Source organism: Eschrichtius robustus, chromosome 5 (genome assembly GCF_028021215.1).
Source record: "Eschrichtius robustus isolate mEscRob2 chromosome 5, mEscRob2.pri, whole genome shotgun sequence".
Classification (NCBI taxonomy): domain Eukaryota; kingdom Metazoa; phylum Chordata; class Mammalia; order Artiodactyla; family Eschrichtiidae; genus Eschrichtius; species Eschrichtius robustus.
Window position 1 is genome coordinate 11,685,180 of NC_090828.1, and position 12,137 is coordinate 11,697,316.

General features: G+C 40.1%; 1 protein-coding gene across 2 annotated transcripts in view; it reads right to left on the bottom strand.

The window, feature by feature from the left end:
- Positions 1-12,137, bottom strand: part of COL4A3 (collagen type IV alpha 3 chain) — a 70,193-nt gene that overhangs the window by 13,155 nt on the left and 44,901 nt on the right. Inside the window, exons 33-41 of one of the 2 annotated variants that reach the window (XM_068544315.1) lie at positions 10,054-10,152; positions 9,207-9,296; positions 8,391-8,530; positions 6,022-6,148; positions 4,677-4,757; positions 4,195-4,293; positions 3,851-3,898; positions 992-1,177; positions 361-491 (exon numbers count right to left, since the gene is read on the bottom strand). In XM_068544315.1, the coding sequence (XP_068400416.1) occupies positions 361-491; positions 992-1,177; positions 3,851-3,898; positions 4,195-4,293; positions 4,677-4,757; positions 6,022-6,148; positions 8,391-8,530; positions 9,207-9,296; positions 10,054-10,152 (1,001 nt within the window). The remainder of the gene's footprint in view (positions 1-360; positions 492-991; positions 1,178-3,850; positions 3,899-4,194; positions 4,294-4,676; positions 4,758-6,021; positions 6,149-8,390; positions 8,531-9,206; positions 9,297-10,053; positions 10,153-12,137) is intronic. The other variant, XM_068544314.1, reaches the window with a different exon arrangement.

The following is a 12,137-nucleotide window of genomic DNA, read 5'->3' on the forward strand; positions in this document are numbered from 1 at the left end:
GGAAGGTATGCTGTGGGGAGAAAATAAATAGACATTTAGGGGATGGCAAAGATAATTTTGAAAGCATATTAATAGAGAAAAATTATGTTGTCATCTAGAATGGAACTGTTCAGAGTCTAAACAAGAAAAGGTTGGGAATGACATAGAGAAGGGTCCCATACAGACCAAACTTTCAGAGGCCTCTTGGAGACCAAATCTGTCCAACTCTTAAGATTCTTTGAACCTTCTGGACTCCATCTTTTTTGGGGTGCACTACACAGAAGCATCACAAGTGGGAAATTTTTGTTGCCTCCAATTACATCTGATCCTGGCAATCGATTTAGAAGAATCTAAGATGTCAAAATAATTTTCCACACTTACCGGATGACCTGGTGGCCCCATGTCTCCAACAGTTCCAGGCAGACCTCTTGGGCCAGGCTGGCCCATAAATCCCTTGTCTCCTTTTATGCTTTCTACGGGACTCCCTTGAGGTCCAGGGGGACCAGGTTCACCTGAATTCACAAAAAGCCTGTCAGTATTGCCACTCGGGGGGCTTCGCAGGTTCTGTCAGTTACCCTTTTGAATGAAGAGCAAACTCTGCACTTTATCGTTACACCGAACATACTTTGCCTCGTGGGGTGTGACAGGATTGTGAATGAGATAATGCCAGCCAAGCGCCTGGCACAAGGCAGGAACTGCTTCTCCCTGATGACGGTCTGTTAGAGCAGGGTCTGTGTCTATCCCAGTACCTTATACAGAGTAGGAGCTCAATAAATATTGATGAATGGATGCATCTCTCTCTTCCAGGCTCATTAATTTGGTATGTACTAATTTTTCAAACAGGTCCCTCTGCCTCAACACCAACAGCCTTACTGCACCCCATGTGAGGACAGGTGGGCATGGGAAGACAGAGAAGACCAGAGGGAAAAAGAAGCAAGATGGTCACAAGAAGACTGAAAGACATCAAATGTTACTTTCATTCTTTCATCTTATTTAGAAGTAGATGCTCTACCTGGGTTTCCTCTTCTGCCAGGTGGACCTCGATCTCCTTTTTGGCCAGGGATGATTGAACCAGGAAAGCCTGGTGGCCCTTGAGGTCCTGTCATGCCAATGGGCCCTCGAGGCCCAGCATCTCCCACTGGCCCTTTCCTGCCAGGGAGGCCCGGCAAGCCTGGTGCTCCCCTGTCTCCTTTGGCTCCTGCAAAGAAAAAAGCCTGATAAGTTTCTGTAATGCCCCTATATTTGGTGTTATAGTTTGTGGTTATCCCTAATAATGTAGACACTTTGATTAAAGGTGTTAAGCTTCACAGGATAATTTTTTTTAAGAGGCTGACAAAAGAGATACAGGTCTCCAAGGACTGGGTCTAGACTAGACTCAGTCCTGACTCCAACTACCTGTTTGATCCTGATAAAGTCTCTTCACTGTTACAAGTCTCCGTTTTCTTATTTAAAAAATGAAGGTGATATCTGACTTAACTCAGTTTTTTAAATATCAAGTGAGAGAATATACAGATGGAAAAGCATGGTGTAAGTTTTAAAGTATTCTGTCCATGTAAGCCATAATCATTATTATCTGGTGATATTTAATTACAATGACATTATTCAATCACTGATAATTCAATAGAGCACTAAAAAGCTAAACTTTGGGACTTCCCTGGTGGCGCAGTGGTTAAGAATCCGCCTGCCAATGCAGGGGACAAGGGTTTGAGCCCTGGTCCAGGAAGATCCCACATGCCGCAGAGCAACTAATCCCGAGCCTGCAAGCCACAACTACTGAAGCTTGCGCGCCTAGAGCCTGTGCTCTGCAACAAGAGAAGCCACCGCATGAGAAGCCCACGCACCACACGAAGAGTAGCCCCCGCTCGCTGCAACTAGAGAAAGCCCGCGCACAGCAACAAAGACCCAAGCAGCCAAAAGAAAATAAATAAATGCATACATACATTAAAAATAAAAAGCTAAACTTCATGGCTGGTTTGTGCATTTAAAGTGTTGCCCAGACAAACCCAGAAAAAGGAACGACACAGTTGCCATTCCCATTCTGTCCTCTGGTTACTTCTCCCCCATAACACAAACACTAGTCTGCAAGGGACAAATGTGGTGAGAGGTTTGGATTTACCAAAGAAGACCCTGCAAAAGGTCACAACGTAATACTAATATTTTTCATCTCAGAGAACTTTCAAGAAATTGTGCTTTGACATTCATAAATGGGAGATGTTGTATGAATTGAAAATATTCTCTCCCATCTTTGTGTTATTCTAGAAGTGGTAAATGGCATGAAAATGGGAGACAGAGGAAAGGAAGAAGGACAAGTGAGGAGGAGGCTGGTGGCACAGGAAAGGGCTTGGGAAGTTATTTCTTATGCAGGGAAGGCTTAGGGGGATGATGAAAATAAAACTGATAACTATTGGATATCTAGCCCTTTGTCTATCATGTTCTTTAGCTTTTTTATACCTGCAATTTATACTTTTAAAAGAAAGTATTTAGATGATTTCAGCTCTCTTCAAGCTCTGAAATGCTGTATTTGTACAACAGGGTCTGGCAATGGTCTGAGGCACCAAGATGCTGTCTTGAGTTGTATATTCCATGTCCATGAAGATGCTTCCTTGTTTTACAATATGATTTCTTTTTAGGATTTGGGAGAATTAAAACTAATTAAAAGGATTCACACCTTCCAAGTATCAATGACCTCGTCTCCATATTTATTTATCCTAGAGGGACTGAGGTGCATAATCATTTACTTTCATAATTAGGCTATTTGTTGTTTTTAAAGGCTTTTTAATTTAAGATTTGATCGTTTGGTATCAAATTTTATTTCCAATTAAATGCTAAAGTGTCCTCATTCCAAATGGTTAAACTGTGAGCTTAGCCTAGGAAAATGAACGGAAACTCCCCTTTTGACCATAATTCTAAAACTAGGCTATGAAAAGCCTTTATGTTCAGGAGGGAGGGAAGGGTCTGAGAGACGTGCGGACATTGAGCTCAACCAAAACGACTATCGCATCATCCAGAAACGGGAAAGAGCGGCTCTTGTCTACTTTCACAGTTGAGCTGGTAGGTCAGAGCAGTTCCTGCCCCGTGGAGTTTCTCTGTAGCGTCAGGCTACTCTTTGCTGGTTCTTTTGAGCATCAATAACCAGAGGCCATCACTAGGCTTAGGCATCTTTGCTAATAAAATACTCCTACCTACAGGACCTACGGCTGAGAAGGGTCAATAAAAGGTGCAAACAATCTAGTATTTCTTCTGGCAGGTTTCTATACAAAATGGAAAAAGTTAAAAGAAGCTGCTTATCTTATAAAACACTGGCATGAGAAATCCAGACTGGCAGTCTGTCAGACAAAAACTTGTGTATTCTTTAAATGACATATTCAGTAAGTTGCCGTGTCTGAGATGTTGAGAGTTACTGGGAATCCCTGAATAAACAGTAACCTGAGCCACAAGCTGGCTCTGGGAGGTTGGAATCAGACCTATGAAGATAACAAGGTGGGAAAGGATTAGTGTTATTACTGCATCTCAGAACAGCAGGTAGAGGAAACTCCCTGAGAAGCTATCAATTCCACCTCCAACTTTTTAGGAGGTGATACATTCAAACCATGCTAACAACATCGAAGCAAATACAGAAGTCTTTTTCATGTTTAAAGACTTTCATGGAAGGAAATTCCAAAATTGGATCACAGTGTCTAGTTTGTTCATTTCCTGGTGATGGTAATAATGAAGCATTTTTACTTGAACACTAAGAATATACATATCCTATATTACCACTGGGACTTCTTTAATTCAGTATGCTAAGTTTATTTTATCTATCAGGCATATTAAATTAGATTCTGTCCTTGAAAACGTATATCACCAGGTTCAGGAAGGAAGAACTGCTCACCTTGAGGACCAGGTTTCCCTCTTGGGCCTGGAAGTGCTCCCACCAAACCTGAAAGAGAAAATTTTGGCATTTTAATATTCTATACATACAGTTAATTTATATATATGTATAAAAATTTATATGTATTTATACTTATAAATTGTGAAACTGACCAATGTATATAAAATTTATTCCACTTGGTCAATTTCACTTTGGTTACAGAAAGAATTATCACATACCCAGAACACATTAAAGATCAACAGTTCTGTCAGGGAAGAATTTCTAGAGCCATGAAGGATTACAGTGACACTAATTATTCTACGAAAAATAAAACTAGTGTATCCAAGATGATGAGCAAGTTGTACCTGTTTCTCCTTTTTCTCCAGCTGGACCAGGAATTCCATCACGTCCTTGATTACCTCTCTCACCCGCTGGTCCAGGATTTCCTGGGAATCCTGGAGGGCCTGGAAAAAAAAAGCCATTCAAAGAGAGGACTTACTTCCTGTCAGTGGCCTAATGTGAACCCCAGATGTGTGGAATTCTGTGAAATGTGTTCATTTTTCAGAACTGTAGTTATATGAAGCTAAATTCAGTGAAAACCATGGACAGGTTAGTGCTATCCTGAGGATTTTTCACTTTGGAATGTGTAGGTCAGCTGATCTTTGAATTAGATCCCTATAAATACCTGACCTCACTTTTCTACATTGTCGTCTGGAGACTGGGTAACTGGGAGCTACCTTCTAAGGAGCAGTCATGGGTCAGAGATACCAGTAGACAGAGATTCCAGCCTCAGAAGTAAATATGCTTCCCTCACAAAAGGGAACTAGACAAAGTACAAAAATGGAACCTGGAGGGCCTTTTATTCCTGGAGAGCCAGGGAAACCTTTGATTCCTTTAGACCCCAAATCACCATCTGGACCGGACTTTCCTATAAATGAAGAGAGAGGGGAAGGAAAAAAAGAAAACCAAAAGATAAATGATTACAGCAATGGCTAAAACAGTCAGTTCTTACAGTCAACTGTGCTCAAGCTGGCCTTCAAGGGGCACTCCTGCTACGAGTCACTTCAGGCTGTTATTTCCCCAGAGAAGCACAGCAGAGACATGGCCAGTCATTTTCAAAGGTGTGCATACCCCAGCCCCTTGGACTGCTCAATATCTGATTTATTACTTTAATGGGAGTTAGCAGCAAAGCCACTGAACCTTTCCGTGTTTGAAAAGATAGTTTAAATATTGTCTTTAGGTAAGACCTGAAGCTACAAACCAGTGGCTTAGCAGTTGTTTTTGATCAAAGTGAAAACTTCAACCCAAATAACAAGCAAATAAGAAAGCAAGCCAGTGTTTAAACTGGAAACAGCAACAACAAAACCCTCAGAACAACAGTGTTATGGGTTAAATTGTGTTGCTCCCAAATGCGTATGATGAAGCCCTAACTCCCTAGTATTTCAGAATATCACTGTATTTGGAGGTAGGTCTTTGTCATTTTTTTTTTTTTCTTTCTTTCTTGCTGGCCATGCCACACGGCTTGTGGGATCTTAGTTCCTTGATCAGGGATTGAACCCAGGCTCCTGGAGGAGTCCTAACCACTGGACCACCAGGGAATTCCCAGGTAGGGTCTTTAAAGAAGCAATTAAGTTAAAATGAGGTCACCAAGGCAGTACCTAACACAATATGACGGATATCCTTATAAGAAAAGATTGGGACACAGACACACAGAGGAAAAGACACCTGGAGAAGGCGGCCACCTACAAGCTAACGAGAGAGGCCTCAGAAGAAATCAACCCTGCCGACACCTGGATCTCAGACTCCCAGCCTCCAGAACTAGGAGAAAATTAATTTCTGTTTAAGTTACCCGATCTGTGGTATTTGCTTTGGAAGCCCTGGAAAACTAATACAAATATAAAGTTGGACAACAAGCTAACATTTCAGGTCTTTAGGCTGAATTCGTTGAGGCAGCGCCCCCGAAGTTTTGTTTACAGGAGGAGGTTTGTAGATTTCAGGTCAGCAAACTCGACCGAAATGGGCTCCTTGTGATTCATTTGCTGTTTTTCAGTGTCTTCGAATTTGAAGATCAGAGTTGAATAAAATCAATTGTAGTACAAAAGCCTAAACTGCTTTCCATTTACTATTCTAGGAGGCAAGGGCCATACCACACTGCTTGCTTGCAGCTTTCGGGTTGCAAAACCAGAGCTTACCTGGGTGACCAGGGCTTCCGGGATTCCCAGGAACTCCCTCTGGTGCAGCAGGGCCCGAACGTCCAGGTGTGCCAGGTGGCCCTCTATCACCTTTCTTTCCCATGTCACCTGGCAATCCTGGATCTCCCTTAAATTCAGGCAAACACCTTTAAAATTCTCATATAAGCAGGATATGTGATCAGAATTAAGTATAAACTAGGTTGGTTTTTATTTATGTATTTACTTATTTAGCAATTCATGGTTAAGTGTCTGCTGTGTGCTACCGCCCTGATAGCTGCTGGGAACAGGATGGCTACATAATTTGTGGGGCGCAGTGCAAAATGAAAATGCAGCTCTCTTTAGAAGAACTTTTAAAAAGTAATTGAAGACAGAAATGGCAGAGCATTAAACCAAACATGGAGTCCTTGTCAGCATGGGACCTCTGTGGCTACACGAGTCCTGTGCTCAAGAAGCCAGGAATATAATAGTAACCATGTACGAATATGTGATAGATACAGTCCCTGCCTTCATGGAGCTTTAGAGACCAGTGGGAGGTAGACATTAAATAATCACACACACAGATAATTTCAAATTGTGATGATTAACTCAGAGGTAAGAAAGAAATAGAACAAATGGATGTGTGTTCTTCATATACTCTGCATGCAGATAAATGTATGTCAACCACATGTAAAAAAAGAAACAGACAAACAAAAACACAAACTTCCCATGGTTTAATATTCATTAAATCTGTACTTCACTTTTATGATAAGCCAGAACATATGGATTTGATAGTAACTTACAAAACCTCGATGGTAGCTGACTAAGATTCATTACTCTGTTACTAAGATTTGCCAGCATGATAAAACCAGCACATTTTGTGTTCAACGCACAGTTTAAAAAATTTCTTCTGTGGTTACCTATGAAAACTTTAAATGAAACTATTCATTAACTGAATGTGAATTAAGTCAAATATGATTCCTCACTCAGGAAAAATCTCAGTGGTAGGAGTCTCTTTCTGGTTTTCTGAGGACCTCGTTAAAAATAAAGGGCACGCGGAGCAACTGGGCCCGTGAGCCACAACTACTGAGCCTGCGCGTCTGGAGCCTGTGCTCCGCAACAAGAGAGGCCGCGATAGTGAGAGGCCCGCGCACCGCGACGAAGAGTGGCGCCCGCTTGCCACAACTAGAGAAAGCCCTCGCACAGAAACGAAGACCCAACACAGCCATAAATAAATAAGTAAATAAATAAATAAATAAATAAATAAATAAAATAAATAAAGGGCAAAGGAAATTTGTTTGAACTCCAAGTAGTAAAGGGTTACTTTCTCGGGTCTTTGTGGTTTCTAAAAGTTTTCTTTCTTGTTGTTTTACAGCTGGAGGAAATCTTTAGGAAAGGTGGTGTTTTATTGGCTCAAAAGAGAGTCAGGGAGAAAGTCTCCTAAGTAACGATTTTTATATTTTTTGGAAGTCTGATGAAAAATAAGACTCCTTGTAAAAAAAAAAAAAAAAAGAAAAAAACAGAAAACCTGTATCCAAACAATTTTCATTCGATTTTAGGAGATTAGTGGGCTTCTTTGGATCCAACAGGCTTCCCCAGGGATCCATGGAATCCCATGTGAAAAAACTCTGCTTGTGGGAATTTCTATTAATTATTCTCTATCACTCTAGCTCTGGCTCTTGTGTAACTGCTATACGCAGAAAGGATGGAAGAAGATAAACCTAAAAGAACAGCTGAGCCACACTGAAACCTTTGGTTGCTGCATGATACCACATACAAGGAAGGGCTTTGGCATCCAGTCTCTAGTTGACAGAGCACAAGCGCTGAGAACACTGTGACAAGATAGAAAATCCTCTGTGTAATGCAATGACAATAAACTTTTAAAACAATTAAGAAAGATAAATGTATATATCTTAGGATTTTTTTTGGTTTTGCTTTTTAATAATGTTCTAAATTTATTTTATTTTACATCTTTTATTATGTTTAAGAAGACAAGTATTTTTTATTACAAAGTTGGAACATTTATTTTTGTAAGCCTGTGTGAGATGAGTCTATAGCAGAGACTGGCCACTTTGTAGCACAAGAAAAACAGACACTGCCCTGGCAACTTGTATGGGCTTGTGATCACTGCCTCCTCCTGGCAGCACACTTAAATTGCAGGGTCGGGTATGAGAAATTCCTTGGGGGTTGAAACTGGAGGGAATAAACCCAGAAGTTGAAGTTGTGTGATAGGCATCCTTAGTTATAGAGAGAGGGGAGAAAACATCAAATAACTGTCTGAAAATACAGTAATATTTTCAATTTTCTTTGCCCACAATGAATCCAGATACTTGTTGATATTTAAAGGGACTCATTCCACCACCAAAACATAAATACTTCAGTGGCCTATATACCTTTGGTCCTGGTGGTCCTGGCCTTGTACCTTCTGAATAACCTGGCTCTCCCTTATCTCCTTGGAGACCATGAGTACCTGGGAGGCCTGGTCTTCCAGCTAGACCTGGGAATCCCATAGTTCCCTTCATTCCTTTAGTACCTGAAATTAGGAAAGAAATCAGGTAAATCGGTAAAGGCAGAGATCTTGAAGGGTTCTACTTCTCACCTTTGCACAAACCACCTTTCTCCCAAGAAGTTGGTTTTTCAGAAGCACTAAAGTGTTAGGTAGTCTTCTTTTTTTTTTTCAATTTTCTTTAAATTGGAGTATAGTTGCTTTACAATGTTGTGTCAGTTTCTGTTGTACAACGAAGTGAATCAGCTATATGTATACATATATCCCCTCCCTCTTGGACCTCCCTCCCACCCATTAGAGAAATGCAGATCAAAACTACAATGAGGTATGACCTCACACCGGTCAGAATGGCCATCATCAAAAAAATCTACAAACAAAAAATGCTGGAGAGGATGTGGAGAAAAGGGAACGCTCTTGCACTGTTGGTGGGAATGTAAATGGATACATCCCACTATGGAGAACAGTATGGAGGTTCCTTAAAAAACTAAAAACAGGTAGTCTTAATGGGTGATTTTTACACAATGTAAATATTTATTTTGTTCTCACTCATGTTCTGGTTGCATACAGTACATTTGTCTAGAAGCAAATCTAGTTGTTTTACACCAACTTTCTACCAAGTGGAAAACCAAAATGACAATACAGAAAATCTAGAATTAGGACCTGTCTTGAGGTTGTAGGCTCGTAACAGGACATTATGCATTACCTGGCACACCCATGTTTCCCATGCTTCCTGGCACACCACGTGGTCCTGGCTCACCAGGATTCCCAATGCTGCCTGGATCTCCTCTGGGGTCTTGAGAACAAATAAATAGTCATATGCTCTGTGTAGTTCCTGGACATAGTAGATGCTCAATAAACACTTGTTGCTTGCACAAATGAATGAATCCAGCGCAGCCAGACCATCTGGTTTAGGTACTTGTTTAGCTGCATTTATGCCTTCAAATAAGGAAGGGACTGGTGACTCAGAAAATGTAAAATTAGAGAAAGTTAGATTTTTGTCAGCAGGCCTGGATTTCAAACATCAGAATCATCCTAGGACCAAAGCCAGCAGGAAAGAGGGGGCTCCTGTGACAATATAGTAACAGATTTTCAAATGCAATATGGAACTTTTATTACAATGCAATAAATTTCATCACAGATGTGGTCACGGGGAATAGGGGGCTACTTTATTTGTTTAAAAAATTACTTTGCAAACTCAATAACTTGTTTAAAATAGAAAGAGGCAAATTTGAAAACCTCTAAAGCATTATCTTACTTTCTTCTGGGATATATGAGGTTGTAATAAATTATAGTTTAGAATACATATCAGCTATTTCAAAATAAAATTTTGAGTGCAAAACAGAACTTCATGTAGGTTAACATTTTTTAGTTAATACAGGCTGACTACAATTTGGTTAAATTATAAGAAATATAATTTGGTTAAATTATAAGAAGCAAATTTCTGTTGGAACACTGTTGGGGCAGAATTCATATTCTAGAAACACATTTTTGTTACATTTAGATCTAGGAAAACTTAACACCTGATATTTCTATTAGAGAATCAGCTATACCTGGTGATCCTGGTGGTCCAGGTGGCCCTTGGAGTCCTTTGAAACCTGGTAACCCTGGAATGCCTCTGTTTCCTTTCTCACCAGGCTTCCCTGCAAGTCCTAAAGTTAAAAACTATGTATTAAAAATACAGGTTAGAATTTTATCAGACTTATCCACATCCTGATTAAAATTTTTGAGCTATTATTGAAATACAACATAGCATATTTGTTAAGAGTATGGGCAGATTTGGGCTTATATTTTATTTAAAAAGAAGATTAAAAGAGGTAATACATGAAAAGCATTAGCACAGTGCCTGGCATGAGTTAGTTCTCAAAGAACTCTAGCAATTTTCATAACATTTACACTTTGAATCAACATTTTAAGAATTAGTGGCCTAAATACAGCTTCTTTTTGTTTTTAATTAATGACAGAGGATTATCTACTACTATTCTTGTCTGGACTATTTCATTCTTAATCCATTTATTACAACTATCATTTATTAAGTAGCTGGTTTATGGAAGACGTTATTTTCTTTTATTTATCTTATTTAATCTTCAGGCAATCTCAGTGTATTCTTGAGCCTTTCCAGATAGGGTGCAGAGATGAGAAAATTGAGACTCTTTAAGAAGTCAATGAAATAATATAGAGTCACACCATCAGTTAGTGGTAATGCTGGGATTTGAATCCAGTTCTGCAGGCTAGAAGTCTCATACGTTTCCCACAACACCATCCTACCTTCCCTAAAACATGGCTTTGATCACATTCTCCTGCTCAAAAATATTCATTGAATCTCTTTTGCCTACAGAGTAAATGACAGACTCCTTTCGCTGGCACTTGAAACATTCAACAATCTATCCATGGCTGCAGCTTGTGCCTTTTCTCAAGCAGATTCACTTCCCTTGGCTGTTTCCCTGCTTACATATTCATTCATTCACATACGTGTTGAGTACCTAATTAATAGACAGGTCTTGTTCTAAGTGCTGGAGACATAGAAAAATCAAGTTCTCTCTTCCCAAGTTTTTAGTGTTTAACTGGGGAGACAGCTAAGTAAAAAATTACCACCCAGTGTGATAGTTTCTGTAACAGAGTTGGGCACAATAGGCTACAGGGAAGAATTTTGAGAAGAGGGGATTTTTTTTTTTAATTGTAGTGTGATTGCTTTGCAATATTGTGTTAGTTTCTGCGGTACAGTGAAGTGAATCAGCTATACGTATACATATATCCCCTCCCACCTGGACCTCGCCCCCCATCCCACCCATCTAGGTCATCACAGAGCACTGAGCTGAGCTCCCTGTGCTATTCAGCAGGTTCTCACTAGCTATCTGTTTTACACATGGTAGTGTATTTATGTCAAACCTAATCTCCCAATTCATCTCACCCTCCCCTTCCCCGACTGCGTCCACACGTCCGTTCTCTACCTCTCCGTTTCTATTCCTACATCACTAATTATTAGAGAAATGCAAATCAAAACTGCAATGGGGTATCACCTCACACCGGTCAGAATGGCCATCATCAAAAAATCTACAAACAGTAAATGCTGGAGAGGGTGTGGAGAAAAGGGAACCCTCCTGCACTGTTGCTGGGAATGGAAATTGATACAGCCACTGCGGAGAACAGTATGGAGGTTCCTTAAAAAGAGGGGATATTTTTAAGCTCAGTCTTGAAGAGCAAGTGGGAGCTAGCTGGATGGAGAAAGCATGGAATGGGACAGAATTCCTAGGCAAGAAAATAACATGTGCAAAGGAGTGGTGAGTAGCAGGGAGTTAGAATATTTTCTTTTGTAACTTTCGTTTTTTTTCCATTTATATCCTTTATCATAACCTAAAAATATAAATCACTTAGTTTATTCATTTGCTTTGGTTTTTAAGGGGTGGCAAACAACTGCCCGTGGGCCAAATTTGGCTGGATGTTGAACTTGATGTTGAACTTGATGTTGAATGGCTGGAGAGCTAAGGATGCTTTTCATATTTTTGATGGGTTGTAAACAAACAGATAAACACACACAAAAGAAGAATATGTAACAGTTGTCATATGTGGTCCACAAAGCCTAAGATATTTACTACCTGGCCCTGGATATAAATTGTTTACAGAGACATTATTGTCT